The sequence below is a fragment of the Pipra filicauda genome, unplaced genomic scaffold (genome assembly GCF_003945595.2).
Source record: "Pipra filicauda isolate LSUMZ 115617 unplaced genomic scaffold, ASM394559v2 scaffold335_size1511353_pilon, whole genome shotgun sequence".
Lineage (NCBI taxonomy): Eukaryota > Metazoa > Chordata > Aves > Passeriformes > Pipridae > Pipra > Pipra filicauda.
In genome coordinates, this window is record NW_024104460.1 from 1,203,397 (window position 1) to 1,221,486 (window position 18,090).

General features: G+C 45.6%; 1 protein-coding gene across 13 annotated transcripts in view; it reads left to right on the forward strand.

The window, feature by feature from the left end:
• TENM4 (teneurin transmembrane protein 4) overlaps window positions 1-7,078 on the forward strand; it is a 750,083-nt gene extending 743,005 nt beyond the window's left edge. For all 13 annotated transcript variants that reach the window (XM_039384005.1, XM_039384003.1, XM_039384001.1 and 10 more), the window contains one exon: window positions 5,377-7,078. In XM_039384005.1, the coding sequence (XP_039239939.1) occupies window positions 5,377-6,135 (759 nt within the window). In that variant the 3' untranslated portion in view covers window positions 6,136-7,078. The remainder of the gene's footprint in view (window positions 1-5,376) is intronic.
• Window positions 7,079-18,090: the final 11,012 nt, after the last annotated feature.

The window sequence follows — 18,090 nt, forward strand, 5'->3', positions numbered from 1 at the left end:
ACATACCTCCTTGTGATAGACCAAAGCATATTTGAGCTACTTTACCGGCTTTGCTGATCAAAGCTATGGCCCTGCAGATTGAATCAGTTCTTTTATCAGAGAGGAATGACTAACGAGCACAACAGCAAAGGAACTAGCTCCCCATCAATGGCTGCTTCGTCTCTCTTCAGAGTGCATAACCAGAACGCCCTGGCATCTCCTTCCAAAACATTTTTGGTACTTGCCTTGCAGATCTGGAAGATGGGAGAGATAGTTCTGACTTTGAGCATCCACCACCTCAAAAACAGCCAACATGTCATAAACCTTGCACTAACCCCCTGCAGCTCCGAGTGACATTTAAAATCCAATACTCTGTTGTGCAGCACTTCCCCCTCCCCTCCTCCCTATGACCGTGAGGCTGTCACTAAGTTGCTTGTTGAACAAGTTCAGTGTTATTGGCCACCAGGGGACTCTGGGTGACCTCTGGCATACTGTGGAACTGCTGCACCTGAATCCAGTTTCTCTTCTAGGTTTTTTTTTTTTTGTTGTTTTTTTTTTCGTTGTTTTTTTTTTCACTTTTGTCTTGTTGAACTGTCAGGTAATTGTTGGAGCCAGAACAGCTCTATTTCCAGGGAGTGTTTTGGAGTCAGCACTTTTATCATTATCTACATCATATTAATAAAAACCCTTCTCTCCATCCCATGAGCACTGACTTCAGGAAGGGTCCTGTTTTCTGCGATGCCTGTTACAGGCTGTGCTGGAAGGAGTAGTTTTTGGCATTCCTTATGGAGTAACATTTTGGAGGCAAGGGCTGCTCTGAGGTGCTCAGCCAGGGAGTGAGCTATAGTGCTGTGCTTTCTGGCAGAGCTTCTTTCAAGGACAATCTGTTTGAGGAACTGGCTCTGCCAGTGTTCATCATTCAGGGAAGGCATCCTCACACTGCGGGTGCTTTGGCCTGGGCTTGGACCGTCACGCTATCTGCACGTCTGTCCATCAGCCCCTTGTTATGTTTTGCAGATATAGTGGCCAGTTTTCAAAGGATCTAATGCAGGGAAGGAAGTTGAACTCTCAAAGACATTAAGCTCTTGAGGCTTTCGGAAAATAGATGAGCCATATGAAAACAGATGAGCAAGAGAAGGAGGCAAATCCCTTATTTCTCCACAAATGAAATCTACTTGATGAACTCAACCTCATTATCCCCCTGCAGCTGTCTACACTGGTGGGGTGGAGAAGGGACCTCTCCTCTAAGCCCATGAGTTGGCACTTGTGTTTCACACATTGCCAACCAATCATCATCTCGAGCAGTGCCTTGCTGGGCAGTCGCTCACCTCCACTGCCTCACTGGTGTTGGTGCTTGGCAGGTTGCTGAGCAGGCACGTTGCCTCTCAGCCAACCCTCGTGCAGTGCAACCATGCCAGCGGTCAATACCTGCCAGGTTGCTGAGGTTGATGGGCTCCTTCTGCACCTACACCATCTGGGAGCTGGTGAGATACATCCAAATGGGGACTTGTCTCCAGGTAATGGTCAGGTGGAACATAGGGAGGAGGCTGATTACTGAAAAATGGCTTTGTTAACAGACAGCTAGGTGGTAAATAAAAAGGGGGGGTTGTAAAAAAGAGAGAGAGCTTTTACACAGGCAAATAGTGATAGGACGGGGGGAACATTTTTAAACAAAAAGGGGAGACATGTAGATTAGATGATAGGAAGAAAATCTATTTCCAGAGAATAGTGAGGCAGAGGTTGCTCAGAGAAGCTGTGGATGCCCCATTCCTGGAAGTGTTCAAGGGCAGGTTGGATGGGGATATGAGCAACCTGGTCTAGTTGGTGGCATCCCTGCCCGTGGTGGCAAGGGTTAGAACTAGATGATCTTTAAGATCTCTTCCAACACAAGCGTTTCTATGATTCTGTGATAAATAGGAAGGAGTTAATGATGAATAATATTTCAGGGAAGTCATAACTTCCAAGCCTTTTGGAAGAAGAGCCTTTCTGTGTTATAAGCCATATGGTTGTAAGAGAAACACCTATCTGTGTATAATGGCACAAGGATAGAAAGAAACTTGGAAACATGTTCACGTATTTCACATCTTGGATCCTGGATGGGAAATTAAAGCTTTCAGTCTCACACTGGAAGGCAGTATTTAAAAACAACAGATGATAGGATCTGGCGATGGTATTTCAAATCCTCAAGAGGTGCCGGTAAAATGCAGGAGGCTATTCAGAGATCTCTGTATTGTGCTGCTCTCTTGAGCTTTGTGCAGCAGAGAACAAATGATGAAGGTCGTTCTCTTCTCTCCAAAGGGTTGTTACTAGATAAAGTGAAATGTCACCTAAGGACATCTGATTAAAAAACACTGTGAGAAAAAATAAACTCAGCGTTTGTCACTCACATCAAGCAACAAATATTGAAATAAAATAACAATGAATTCCCTTCTTTCTTCTGCAAAACTGGTTTTATAGATATCTTGGCTTACAGTTGCTAACAGCAGCAGCATTTTTTAGAGAATAGCACATGCCACTGCAGCTTTGGATGGAAAATTTCTGTTTCTTTTCCTTGCCAGTTCATTGAAATGAGTTATAAGATTAAACAGAAATGGTAATTTCAAAGTCAGGGATCCTGCCCGTTTGAACTACATATAATCTATTTGCCTCTACCTCCTTTATATTCACAGCAGAGTATACAAACTGACTGTGCTCTGGTTTGTTTGAATTTGTTGGATGGGGTTTTTTTTCTGTTGGATGTGTTTGCTTTTCCTTTTAAAAAAGTGCTGTTCCCAAATACACTCCTTTATCAAAGAAGTGCACTCAAAAAGTCATTTCAAAGTCATCCTGGGCTTGTTTTCAAGTTAACAGAGATGTGTTTAGTTATAGGAATAGTTGATAGTTAATTTTGAGCAACCTGGTCTAGTGGAAGGTGTCTCTGCCTGTGGCAGAGAGTTTGGAACTAGGTGATCTTTAAGGTCCCTTCCAGCCTGAATTATTCTGTGATTCTAAGTGACTGTGATGTTCAGCATTACAGCTTTGCACATCTCATCTCCCACTTCCCTACTTGAAAAAAAGATGGGGAAAACCCAGAAGCAACCAGTGCCCAGTAGAAAACCCTTTAGTTGTGATTTTGTTCTTGACTAAGACACATAAAGGTAGGTGTCTGCCTGTGAATTTGCTATCCAGTGGTGTCCAGACCCACTGCTTTGTTGGGGCAATCTAATTTGGAGGCACTCACAGAGGATCTATACCTAATAATTTGCTCAGATTTGAAAAGGTGCAGGAGTTCCTGCAGCTCATTAGGAATAAGGTGATGAAGACAAACTAGAATGAGAAAGGAGGACATTTCTGATGGAATTATTCACCCATGCCCAGTACTGTCTGACCTCCCCGAGCTCCCTTCTCCAAGGTGATAATCAGTAGATGGTGCAATTAATTCCAGGGATTCTTTATCACTCAACTGCTGGTAAACAAGGTGATGTATATATAGATGGTGATACATAAATGATCACAGGACATAGCAATGTAGCACAGAAGACCTGATTTACATCCTTGAGTGAACGCTGATTCAGTGTAAGTATTGGGAAGTGCCTTTTCCCATCACTTGTAAATGTTACTGAGGCAATTTGGAAGAGCGATGTGATATATAGTGGTAGTGGGACCACCTAGAGTCAACCCATATGAGATACACCCGAGAAGAATAACCCTCCATTAAAACCTCTTTGAAGAGGAAAGAGCTAACGACCAAGGCTGTGCAATGTGCACTTATTTAGAACAGTAAGTGTTTCATGAAGCCTAGAAACCTAATTGCTCCATGTCCATCATCTGTGACATCTACATTAATTACGTCCATTTTTTGCATAATTAGAGCACTTGTGGAATTGGCAGGAAAGCTGGGCTCGGCTCCCTATCAGTCTGTTAATTATATTGCTCTCTAGGCGGTGTGTGAGATGCCCTACAGGCAGGATGGGGAGAACCAGAAAGAGCTCCTCCTCCATAGGAGGCTGGTTCCTGCTCCAGCTGCTTTGCTGTCAGCCGAAAGGGGAAAAGGAGAAGATACACCAGCCTGCTCAGCACTTTGAATAAAAATCAGTTCAGGGTAATTTAATGTTTTACAACCCAAAATGTGCTCTTGAAGTTGTGTACCTCTATTCTCTTATAGTTTTCTCTTTTATCAGTCAAAACTGCTCATAACCTGTAAGCGAGTTACAATGGTAAATCCTTTATTTTTTTAATACTTTAAGACTCTTCTCTGGAAACGGCCACCATAGAAATAAGGGTTTATTTCACTTCCCTTACCATGTTACAAGTCTGAAATGCCTGCATCACCTGAATTGTCTTCTTGCACCCAGGGAAGGATGTCAGCCTTTTGCTTGTGGACAGTTTAAGGCAATATCCATCATGGATGTTAAATTTCCTCAGAATAATTGGAGTGCAGCAAACTTTCTTTGTATCCTATTTTTAATCCTGGGTGTCATTACATTATTGAATTGAGCCTTTGGCAATGCCAGGGGAGTTTTGTCATAGCATCCTCTTGCTTTTGTGAAATCAGAGCAAATAATTGTTCATGAACAGGAGTCTGTAAGAAGCCTGTGCTGCCATGAATTGATGAGAGTATTTCCAAAGACATTTTGCAGTAACGATGAGCTGCTGACTCGTGTGCTTGCTTCATTATATGCTAACAGCAAAAGTGACTTTGTATGTACCTGACTGCAAATGATCCAGGCTGTTGTCTCTCAGCAGTTTTGCTTCAGTATAAGCCAAACCTTGAGCATCGGGTATGGCTGGCCTTAGCTCAGGGAGCCTGGCACATTGTAGGGGTCTGCAGGAAATAGGACTTGGATTCAGTGCCTTCCTTGAGTTTTGAACAACCTAATTTGGCCAGGCTGAAATGGGATATAGAGTGGTTATGGCCACCTGGGGGGTCATACAGGTCATACAGGGCTTTTGGAGGCAGCACAAGGAGGTGCAAAGTGAAGTTAAAATAGAAAGAACTTTTACAAATACTTCCACACTTCACAGAAAATCTGAAATCATTTGGTAAAGCATCACGGGCACAAGATGAGTTGTTTCTTATATGCAGAAGAAGAACACTGAGATACAACCTAATTAGTGTCCCAATGCGACCCTCACACCACTGAGACAAAAAAATCCTTTTCTGCCTCTTCATCCTTCAGAGATTAATACAGTTCAGTTTATAGAAACAATGTACATTAGGGGAAATAACTTGACAATGCATCTCTTCCTCAAAAAACAATTAAAATTAGGAAAAAATGTGATAAGGGAAAAAAAATTATGGAGCTCCTCATTACATGTTTCCAGGATGCTCTGCTGGTCTCTAGCATCCTAATGATGCCTTTGGGTCACAAGGCTCTCTTTCTAATATGTCTTTCTCTTCTTTCTCTCCTTGCTCAGTCAATTTTGGGGGTCCAGTGTGAAGTGCAGAAGCAGCTGAAGGCCTTTGTCACTCTCGAGCGCTTCGAACGGATCTACAGCTCCAGCATCGCTGGGTGCCAGCATATCAAGAAGAACAAGAACTTTGCTTCTGGAGGCTCCATCTTCGGCAAGGGCGTCAAGTTTGCCATGAAGGATGGGCGAGTGGCCACCGACATTATCAGCGTGGCCAACGAGGACGGGCGGAGGATCGCGGCCATCCTGAACAACGCCCATTACCTGGAGAACTTGCACTTCACCATCGACGGGGTGGACACACACTATTTCATTAAGCAGGGGCCATCGGAGGGTGACCTGTCCATCCTGGGCCTCAGCGGCGGGCGGAGGACCCTGGAGAACGGCGTGAATGTGACAGTGTCCCAGATCAACACAGTGCTGAGTGGGAGGACTAGACGTTACACAGACATCCAGCTCCAGTACGGTGCACTGTGTCTAAACACTCGTTACGGGACCACCTTGGATGAGGAGAAGGCACGTGTCCTGGAGCTGGCCCGACAGCGCGCTGTCACCCAAGCTTGGTCCCGGGAACAGCAGAGACTGCGGGATGGGGAGGAGGGTATTCGATCATGGACAGAAGGGGAGAGGCAACAAGTGCTAAACACGGGCCGGGTACAGGGCTACGATGGCTATTTTGTGATCTCAGTGGAGCAGTACCCCGAACTCTCAGACAGCGCCAACAACATCCACTTCATGAGACAGAGTGAAATGGGCAGAAGGTGACAGAGAGGGTCAATGCGGTGACTTCTTGCCAAAGACAGCTACTCTTTTGTGGCCACTTACCTGACTGTGTTGTACTCAATACTTTTTCTAAACTGAACGGGGGGGGGGGGAGGAAAATAGAAAGAAAAGGAATAATACAGTTGCACTGTAACTCATGCAACATACTTTTTTCCCTCTTTAATTTGGCCTTCACGTGTTTTTTGCAATGAACAGAAGGTATATTTTGCCGTAGTGTGATCACAGTGAAATTTACTGTCTCTTGTCCTTTTTTGGTTTTGTTTTGTTTTCGTTTTTCCCCCTCTTTTGTGAGGAATTTGAAGTGGGGAGTCGTCAACGTACGTACGTCCTTAGGTGTAAGTGCGAAATGGGTGTCTATGCTAACTCGTGTCATCCTAACCCTTTCTGGTTTGGGCAGGGACAGAGAGCCTTCCACCCAAAACATGGGGAGTCCACAGCATGCCAGAGAGCTCTTCCTGGAAAGAAAGGAGATGGAAGACAACGCTGATTCTGACACTCTGAAAGTGACCGTCCGAATCATGTGCCTCAAAAGAGACCTTACCAGTAGTTTTCATGTTTCAGTTGGGACATAAAGTGTTTCCTTGGGGGCTCCTACTGAGCAGAAGTAGATTATAGAGGCAAAGGAGCTGATTATATTACTTTGCAAGATGATTCTCTTCCTTCCTGAACTGGAATAAAAAAAGAAAAAAACCAGTCTTTTTTCATTATGAGAGTAGATACTTTTGGGGGTTTTTTGTGTGTGCACAAATCCTGGTTTTAGTTAAATAACCTAGCAAAAGCCAAGAAAAGGGACTCCTGCTCTATTGAGAAAAGCTAAAATAAATCCTCTCTCTCATACGTAGAGCCGTTCTATAGGTGGATTTAATGCACCCATGTTGTACATTTGCTAATGGCATAACTTCATTAAATGTATAGTGTTTCAGTACATGAGGCTACGTGTTTAACAGTCCACTGTGCTGTATCTGATAAAACCAGTTAATTTTTAAGAAGCTGATTTGAATTTAAAAGTAGTTATAGTATCCCAGTGACATACCACTGAAAATTAGAGCCAAACCCTGCTTTTCCTGATTCTGGAGCTTGTATTTATTGGCTGGGAAATGCAGTTTTGAGTAGCATGCTGGCAAGTCGTTTATGACTATGGCAGATAAATGTCTCCCGGGGACTTTGGCAGCAGGGATTTTAAAATGCTTAATAAGTAGCAACAGCTTGTGCGTGGTGGGACAAGAAGGAGAATATTGGAATCAGCTCTCTCACTGTTTCTTACACGAGCTCGAATTAAATGGAGAGCACAGTTGACTGTTAGCAGTGACGAAGGGGGAGATTGAGTGGAAATGCCCACTGCAGAGGGGACCAAGTGCTTTAATGAGAAACTGCTGACAAAGTCACTCGGCATGCTAATGTAATTTGTATTCACATAACCTCTGTGCTCTGGTATTTGCAAGAGTCCTTGAAATTCAAGGGAGCAAGGAGATGAGCTCAGCATCCTCTTCCCTGCCTGAAACAGTCCTGTGATAGCAAGGGCTGTTCCTGCAGTCAGAGATGTTACCCCACCTCTCAATGGAGCTCTGGCTGGAGGTGGCCAACCCTGGTCCCAAATAGATGTCTTATCACACTGACACCAGCACGTATCCCGATTCTAAGAGCTCTCACTGTGTTTCTTTGGGAACAGCTCAGTCCTGGTTTTTTATTCCATCCACTTTGGTTTTTGCTTCCCAGTTCTTCAGAGAGATAACCCAAGATGTGCAAATCCATGCCAAGGCTGTTTCCTGACTTGGAGCCCTACAATGCACCTGTGTCCTCGGAGCCAGCTCTTCTGCACTCATGCCACCAGCACTGCCATCCTCCAGCACAGACTGATACTTGTTTGCAGGGTCTCACCCCCCAGACAAAGCGGGGGTGTTATGTTGGGCATGCGGTCCTCGAGCAGCGAAACATTGGCAGCCCCAGTGCTATCACGGTTTCCCCGTAGATGCCAGCTGCCAGCTCCGTCTGCCTTGCCTGTCTGTTCCAGGGTGCTTGCCAGAAGGAAGGTGATGGGATGGAAATTCCCCTAACAGACTGTTCCTCCTCCAGTTCCCAATCCCTAATGCCTTTGGCTGTGTGGCCATAACCACCGGTGTGGTTTTGATTTTCTGGTGGTCTCTCCTGCTTGCAGTGAGGGTGATGATGCTGGTGCTGTGTCCCAGTGCTGTACTCTGAACCACCCCTTGCAGCACACAACCTTTATTACTTTGGCAGGAGTCAACCACAGGCAGCTGGAAAGGGTATCCAGTTCTGGCAGAGTCAGCTCAGAGAAGATGCGTTGGCCAGACCAGCTCTAGGCTTTGGCAAGGGAGCAGTTGCTTTAGGCTGCCGCCTGCCAGGAATGGTTAAAAGGCCATGGCATTACCACCTGTATTGCCAGCATCAAGCTCTTGGGAAGCCTCGATTGCCCCGAGGATGTGCTGGTGGGGATTAGGGGAAATGTTAGACAAACCAGCAGTAGCCACCTACTCAAAGGAGGCAGCACCCTCTTCACAATGCTACCCAGCTCCCTGCTTCCCCATCCCCAAGTCACATCAGGGACAAATCCCTCTTAGAACCTCAAACTTGTGATGGCTGTGAACATCTAAAACAGCATGAATGGAGGAAAAAACATCTGCAGGAAGCTGGGTCGAAAGGTATAAATCCCTGGTGAATACCTGCAGTGCAGAGAGGACTCAATGTGCCTCCCACTTACACTGCCCCACTCCGAGCGGCTCCGAAGAGAACTGGTGCTTCTGTATCCATCCCCATCCATATGTTACAATGCTAAGAGGAGTAGTGCAAGAGTAAATGGGCCATGTTTCCATGGAGCCAAGAAAAGGGATTCAAGTGTGAAACATTCCTACTGGAACCCTGCCAGCCTGAGATGGCACCTCTACAGCCTTACAGAGACTCTTCAGGTTATTACATGAGCTAATGACTTTGAGGAGTTCACCCATGTTTCAAGAGTCTTACAGTCCTGCCGTGCACACTCAGCATGCCTGGACCCAGGAGCCATCCTGCTCTGCACCATGGCAAAGGCAAACCCTTCGAGTTGCATTTCTCAGCATCCTCAAGCAGCGGTGGGATGCAACTGCGCCTGTCTGCCTGCCAGGTCCACGAGGATCTTCTCCCGGGCCTGCACATGGCGTGGGAACTATGGACATTAGGTCAAAAAGGGGAAAAAAGTATATATGTAAAAGTATATATATGTATATGTTGCTCCTCTCTATCAAAACAAAAAACTTAAAAGGGATGGCTGTCTAGTGTTTGGGACAAACCTGACCAAAGACAGCTACTACATTCCTAAATCCTCAGCCTCTGTGAAAGCTTTCAACTTCACCTAGATGGCAAAACAAGAACATTTTCAGTCCTGAAGCCCTAAATTTACCCCTCCATTAGTGAAAAATGCTTTTTCTACAGTATCTCAAGTGCATTCCCACGGAATGGGTTGAGAACAAAGAGTTGTGCCCTCATCAAGGGACTGCACTCCACTATCCACAAGCATTTTCATTCTACTGATGGCACCATAGCCACTTCCCAGCTCTTGTGTTGCCCCTTCTGCCTCCGCTACGGGCCATGCTGTGTGTGCCTGACCCTTCTTGCTTTGCTTATAGGAAGGGGTGCAGCAATTCATTGCTTTGGTAGGACTGGGAGGTCCTGGGTGCAAATCCCACAGCACTAACCCCCATCTCATAGAATCATAGAATGGTTTGGGATGGAAGGTACCTTAAAGATCATCTCATTCCAATCCTCCTGCCATGATCAGGGATACCTTCCATGAGATCGGGGTTGGTCAGAGGTCCATCGAACCTGGTCTTGAACACTTCCACGGATGGGGCAGCCATAACTTCTCTGGGCAACCTGTCCAGTACCTCGCCACCCTCACAGTAAAGAATTTCTTCCTAATATCTAATATAAATCTGCTTTCTGTCAATTTGAAGCCATTCTTCTTTGTCCTGTCACTCCATGCCCTTGTCCAAAGTCTCTCTCCAGCTCTCTTAGAGCCCCTTTAGGCACTGCAAGGGTCTCTAAGGTCTCCCCAGAGCATTTTCCAGGCTGAACACCCCAACTCTCTCAGCCTGTCTCTATAGCAGAGGTGCTGCAGCCTTCTTAGCATCTTTGTGACCTCATCTGGACTCTCTCCATTAGGTTCATGTCTTTCTTGTGTCAGAGACCCCAGAGCTGGACACAGCACTTCAGGTGAGGTCTCACAAGAGCAGAGGGGCAGAATCCACTCCTTTGAGCTGCTGCTCATGCTGCTGGTGATGCAGCCCAGGACATAATTGGCTTTCTGGGCTATCAGTGCACATTGCTGGATCATGTTGAGCTTCTCACCCACCAACACCCCCAAGGCTACACTTGATCCATTCTCTGCCCAGTCTGTATCTGTGCTTGGGATTGGCCCGACCCAGATACAGGAACTTGCTGTTGGCCTTGTTGAACTTCATGAGGTCCGCACAGGCCAACCACACAGGTCAAGGTCCCTCTGGATGGCATCCCTTCCCTCCAGCATGTCCACCATTGCTCTAGATACTCTTTCAAAGGCCAGTTGCATGCCAGGCCATCTCCAAGGGATAAGGTCGCTGCGGTCTCACATGCTTTGAGGCTTGATTTTGAGAAGTCGTTTTTATCTTGACTCCCAAAACGAGGAGTGATTCCTCACCAAAAGGAATTTCCTTTCAAAATGCAAAAATACAAAGGTGTAGCTTAAATTACTTTGGACTCTGGACTTGTCTCTAGTCCAAAGGGTGGTGAGACGGATTGTGACCAAATCTCACAGCTCAGAGGAGAAAGTCTAGTGGTCTGGAGCAGGGGTTGCATCTCCCAGTGAGAATGGCAAGGACTAACAGCTCAAGCCTTCAGTAGCTGATGCTGGTACCAAAACATGCTCCATTTGAAGGGACAACAGTGATGGGGCCTACTTGATGTGGCATCCAGGCAGGAGCAGCGCCATGAGGACTCCTTCAGCTGCTTCAGGAGCAGCTGAAAAACATCCTGTGTGCTCAGCCCAAGGGGAGAGAAGCAAGACTAATTTGGCATCACGAGAAATGCCACAATGTTTATTTCCACTGAGATCTTTATTTTATTTTTTTCCCCTTTCAACTGAAGATTGGCGCTTGGAAAAATCATTAAGCAGCGGTGACCAGAGGGAATCATGCAGCTCATCATATCTTTGTCATCACAGCTATTGATCAGAGCCACAATGAAAATGTGCCAACAATTCTAAACAACACCAGGTGAGAGCCGATGAAACCAAAGGTCGTTAAGAGCCCCAATGCTTGATTCGGGCTTAGAAGGCACAGATGACTGGGAGCAGTCCCTGAGACACCATTTGGCTGTAACTTAGAAACAGCGAGGGATTTCTGTAATATATCTGTGATTGCTTTGTTGAGCGTAGGGATCGGCATGAGATTCTGCTCAGTCTATTATACAGACAGTGTAACCAGAATAAATCAAAATTGTTTAAAAAAAATCTAATAAAGTACTTTTTCAGCTGTGACTTGTAAGTGTCACCGTGATGGATGGCACCACAATCCATTATGCAAAGACAAGGCTCTTAACATGAAATTTTAGAATTCAATTTTACGATTTACAGAGAGGGCCCCCCTCATATTTACGGCACAGCAGTCTGTTTTGATTCAGTCTCTGCGTAATTGAAACCAGGGCCAGGGATCATGGTTAGTCCTCCGGCCGCTTTTTAAAAGGGGAGGAGAAATAACCACCTATAACATTAATAATGGAGCTAAAGAGATTGCTTTGCTTGTTAAATCTCACTCACTTTGTCTCCTCGCGCTGGTGGCACTGACAAATGTGGGGAATACGGACACGGTGCCTCCCTGCCAGGGATGTGTTTGATGGGATAAAATCTGGCTGCCATGTGAGCAGCAGCATCCTCCATCCCATAGTGAGCCTGACTTGGGGCATTTTTGCTCCTGTTGTTGCAGTTCTCCAGAGGATAGAAGTTTTTCAGCACCTCTTTTTATTATAATCACTCATTTTATTATGATCACTAAATAGTCCCCTGTTACACCAAAGAATTTTCATGAGTTTTGTAAAAAAAAAAAACCCCACAGCTTGCTTGTGTTTGCTTTTTGTTGTTGTTTTTCATCTCTAGGGTATATTTAAATAAAATTACTTGCGACTGTAGAGCAAACTTCAAACAGACACCATGGGAACACACAGGGCCCTGTCCAGCACCCCCCATCTCACTCCTGGATGAAGGGCCATTGCATGTCCTGGGGGGGCCATTTCCTGTGGCAGTTTTCCATCCTCTGCCACTCCCACCAAAAACAATCTGGCCCACCCAAGGGAAACCTTTTGTGTTTCTTTTCTACTTTCCTTTAATTACCATAAAACTTTGTGTTCCTGACCAAGTATTACATGGTTCAGCTGTTAACTCTGATCCCAAAGGTCAGTGCTTTCTGGGGAGCATAGAAAACCACAAATGAAAATCAACTAAAAATATATATACATATATATATTATTTTTTTCTCCTTAGAGCTGGAAACTGTTCAAGCAAACAATAAAACTTTCCAAAAAGAAAATTAAAATGTTTGGACAGTTCACAGATGCTATTAAAATAACCAATCAAAAAATCACACTTTTCTATTAAAAAGAAAAATGTTTATTTTGTGAGAGGACTTCTAATGCAGCTCCAGCCAAGAAGAGGACTTTGTATCAAAGCTGCATCTGTAAGCCCAGCACTGAAGACTCTTGTCATTACCCTGTGTAATAATTTTCCTGAAGTCTGGAACTAATTTTTTGAGAAATTTTTTTTCTCAACACTTTGTGTTTCTAATACTGTATTCTTGACTGTGTAAATACAACCAGGCTGTAAATAAGTGCAGATGTAGATACCTTCTAGAAAAAAAAAAAAAAGCAGACAGAAGTGACCATGTGTAGCCTTCGGTGACAAATAAAACAATATTTTGTGTTTAAGTACTGCTTTCTTTTTTTTTTTTTTCTGTGAAAATGTTCAATTTCTTCACCTCAGCTGTTTGGTCCTTACATGGGAGATGGACCTGGTAAAGGAGTTGACCAAAGTGCCCACCCATTCCTCAAATTTACACTCAAAGGTGCATGGCCCACCTGTAGATGGGATACAAGATTGCAAGTGTCCCCAGGGCTTTGCTGATCCAGGCAGTAATACTAGGGATTCCGAGCATCCCTGAGACACCAGGGAAGCTCTCATTCTAGCAGAAAGGTAAGCAAACTGGGAAACTACATCATGGACTCCAAAAAATGTTTAAAAAAATAAAGATATCATTAGATTTAGTGATATGTCCTGTAGAAACCTGTGCATCTGATCCTCATTCATGCAGAGGGAGAAGAAAAATTTCTGCAGCACGTGCCACAGTAACCCAGGGAAACCCTGGTGTGATCCTTAATACCACCTGGTCTAGCCCCACTGGTGGCTTATTCTGATGCTTCAGGAAAAGATCGAGAATAACTTCAGAAAACGTGGCTAGATGTGTGTTGAGGGAAATATTCTTGCTGGTCCTTGGGGACAACCTAATGGAAAGATGAAGCATAGCACTGGGTGGCAATCACTGGAGGAGGAGCAGGGAGTGCCTCCATTGCCATCCAGGTTGACTGCCTGAGCATGGCTCTGCTCTCCAAAACCAGGTGAATTGGGTCTTTCAGAACAAAAGGTGGAGTCCAGCATTGCTGGGTGGAATTCCCCTCCTCTGGAGATAGGTGGCTGTGATAGGGGAAATAAACAGCACCTCTCTTTTTCCTTTGACACCAGACAGAGCCACAGGGACCAGTTCAGACCTCTTTGCATGCATGTCATGTTAGGTGAGAGGCGTCCAACTGCTGGTGGATATTAGTGTGTGCGAGATTTCCCTAAGGTTTCTACCTGGCTTTGGCCATTCCTGGTGGGATGCCATTCTCTCCACCAACAACATGTGTTTTCTTTCAGGGCTGTGTTCCTCAGTCTTCAGTTTCCAGCCACCAGACTTGTTGCAGCTCCTGAACCCTCCTGCAAAGCAAATGTCCCCTTGGCACCAATCAAGTCCCCTCTTTGCTGTCCCTTTGCTACACCAAGCAGGGTAGACTCCTTCAGCCTCATAGCACAAAGTCTGCTTTCTAGTTGCTGGGTATTTTTAGTTTCTCCATCCTCTGACATGCTTAGCCACCTTTCCTTCAGCAGGAGAGTTTCACTTACCTTATGCATAAGGCCGGATCTTGATCCCATACTCGTCAGAGATTTTTGTCTCCAAGGAAGGCGTTGCCCCCTTCTTTCTAGCCCTGGAAAGTGCCCATTGAGATAATTACATGGCCAGCTTGATATTTTCCCCTGAGCTTCTGGTTTCCCATGGGGCTGATCTGAAGCCTTTCCTCCAAGACAGATGCATTAGTTTGCATCGCGTTGTTACTCACATGCATTTTCCTGGGCTGTGCTTAGCCAGGGAATTCAGATCAGCCTGCGACAGTGACCTGCCCTCCCCAGTACGTACCGTCCATCACTCGCCGCGCCACCTGCAGTTTATCATCAGAAAAGACCCTGACTTAAATCACTGATAATGATATTGAAATGCATTGGACCAAGGACTAATCCCTGAGGGTAGCCAAGGAAACGGCAACATTTTAAGTTGTCGGCGAACCAGGTTTGGCTCTGCCTCATGTGGTTGTGCCAGATAAGACCAATGTTTTAATCAAAATATCGTAGGTAGTAAATCAAGTGCTTTCAGGAGAACTGCCCTGCCATGTCAGTCCAATAGGCCAGAGCAGACTTATCACACTATGTTTTTAATAGGGGCCGTAGCCAGAGGCCTCTGGCTTATCTTTCACAACACTACAAGGAGACTCTCCTTGCTTTTAAGACGAAAGCACAGAAAAAATTGTCCTCTTCTGCATTCTCCATAGGAAGCCTCAGCCATGGACCACATCTCACATATAGTTGGAAAGTACTAAAAACAAAGAATGGTGATTACATTTGGATGGGAGAAATAGACATGGGTAGAACAGGTGGCTCATCCCCACAGAAGTGCTCCAGCCTCATGATTCTTCCCAGAGCCAAAATTTTGCCAGTGGCTGGCACAGCACATCACACAGTTCACCTGAAATATTGGTCCCTCTAGGACTTTTTAGGTCAGTTGTGTCTTGAGATGGTGTATGTCCCCACGCAGTGCTGCAATGCAACAATGTGGGCAGGTAAGTACCAGCTGCAGCAACCCCCCATCCCTCCACTGCACAGCATGGAGGTGGAAATGCTGCACCTCCAGGCTACAGAAAGCCCAAGGTTGCAACCTAATGTTCCCAGTGCCTTTTGGCTCTCCTCTGCAAAGGTGTAGGTTGGAGATATAGAAAAGTTGAGTTGCTGCTGAGAGCAGGGACAGAGACTCTTCTTCAGAGATTGACCTGCTTTAAAACATTTTCTGGTTGTTAGTGTGTCTCTTTGACGTAACTGAGCTCAGTTTTTTGTGGAATCATGACAGTTCTGGTTTGAACCAGTTGTTTCTATGTGGTGATCATTTGCAGAGAATTTTCCAGGGCAAGATGAGCTCCTTTGAATGCAGCCTGCTAAAATAATGACAGTCAGGGCAAGGGAATTGCATGGATTCTTGTGAGTCGGATGTTTAAAAATTATTTCTTCGTTTCTGTCTAGAAAACTGCTCCAACTACCAACCCACTACATAAACCACGAGCCCTAACACCTCCTTGTCCTCCAGCATACTGTTTGTAAAAACACAAGCCTTTCTAAGTCCTGCCAGCATATCCTTGTCAAGATTTACTTGGTGAACAATGGGAAGGAATATAGGAACAGATTAAGCACCGTGTCTTTGCAGTTTACAACCCAGCATGCTTAGGCTTAAAACCAGCTCATCTCCCACTCTCTGAATTAAATGAAATAGACCCACAGGCAAAACATGGCTCTAAGTTTGGACTTTGATCTGCTACATTATTCCGTCTGCTTGAGCGTCTCCAATTCCACCTCTTGAGACACAGAGTGGAGTTTTTTAAACCAAAGCTCAGAAAATATTTTTTTACCCCAGGGTTTTCCAGGCAGAAATCATCAGGCAGATCATTAGAGCAAACTTGTTCAGCAAAGCCAGTCCCACAAGTGAAATGCTACAAGCCAGTGGGACCACAAGATAGCTTTGATTTCTGCCTCCAAGAGCAGGAGATAAGAGGGATCCATTAACTCTTTGCTATGCTGTTATTTTCCATCCAGAAGATCCTCGTGTATTCTAGGAGTTTTACACAACCAGACCTCATCATAGAATCACAGAATCATTTAGGTTGGAAAAGATCTCTAAGATCATTGAGTCCAACCGTTAACCTAGCACTGCCAAGCCCACTACTAAACCACCTTCCCAAGGCCCACATCTACACATCTTTTAAATCCCTCCAGGGATGGTGACTTCACCACTTCTCTGGGCAGCTGGTTCCAATGCCTGACAACCCTTTTGATGTTGAACTGCCTTGCAGCAGTGACAGTTTTGGGCCATTGCAGGAGTGCTGTTCATACTCTTCAGGCTCTGGAGGTGGCTCAGGAAAAGGAGCTATCAGCCAGCCAACAGTAGCAAGGGGGTCAGTTCCAGAAACAAGGCAGATAAGGAGGAACAAGAAGAAAAATCCAGTGTTGCACTGGACATGTGTGGAATTTCAACCAACTTCCTCCTGGACCCACCAGAATCATTCAGGATGGTGGAGGAGCTGGTGGATGAACGTCTCCATATCTGTCAAAAATTCCCAGGATTAGTTGCATCTGCTAGGGAAGCTGGCCATCGGGGTAGGGTGTGCCTTAGGATGTCAGAGTTCCTGTGAGGCTGATGCTGTCTACCCCCTGCTCGTGCCTCTGAAACCTTCCCATGAGCACACCTTCCACCAGCGAGGAATTCCAACCTCCACATGAAGCTGGAGCGCATCTGCAAGAGGGAGCGACTGGTGGAGGACATGTTGTGCTTCTTCCACCACCCTAAGGAGGAGCTGAGGAAAAATCGGTGTTCCAGACTACTGCACGTCTCCTCTGCACCAGTCCCTACCTAGACATGGAGAAAACACCCGCTAGTTCCAGATATTGTTAAAAGCAGCCTGGGTGGGTTTGCCTCACAGCAGGAGATACTGGAATAAAAAAATCAGTAAGGGTCAGTCAGGAGCTCCCCTTTCTATACCTAAAAATCTTCTGCATTTATATTGCCAGTATACAGCAAACCTTTACAATAGTAAAGGGGCAAGTCCCAAGGGTGCAACTATCCCAAGGATCTCACGGATTTTCCACTGAGACCTTCAGGGCCCAACAGGTGGGTGACACCAAGGAAAAGAAAGATTTTTTCACCAGTGTAAATACAACTCCTAGAGTTTCATGTCAGCTGATGGATCTCAGCTGACAGATTTCAGCATGCCTGAGTTTTGGTCCAGGAGCCTAAAATGACAGCTGTAAGAGGTTAGACTGTTCTGTCTGTCATCTTGGACATATCCTGCACTAGACCTAGGGTCCTCTTCTGTTCATTCTTACCTCTTCTGTACATTCTTGCTTGGGTCAGCTCTGCTTTGGGGCAGAGAGCTGGGGCAAGAGGATATCGTGCAGGGGCATTGCCTGCCTCTGCTCCACACCCTCAAACTCCCTCCCCAGTGCTTGCAGGCCTCTGCACGTCACACTAGAAAAAGCCACCTCCAGCATTTGATAAGGCAGCACCAAGGAAGGTCTCCTGCATCATGCCCATGGCTTTGGGAAGTTCAGGGTTTAACACCTACACAGCATGCAGGACACCTAGGTGTGCTGCTCACAGCCCACTACTGAAAGGGAGCTGTATAGTCACGCGGAAATAAATGTGTATATAGAAATACATGCATATTTTCAAAGGGAGTAGCCTTCAGATTGACTTTCAGGTATTTATAAGCATTTAAGAGACTCTTCTATCCCTTCCTGCTCTCCCCCCACTCTCACGGAGACACAAACCCCCATCGCTACTCTCCTCC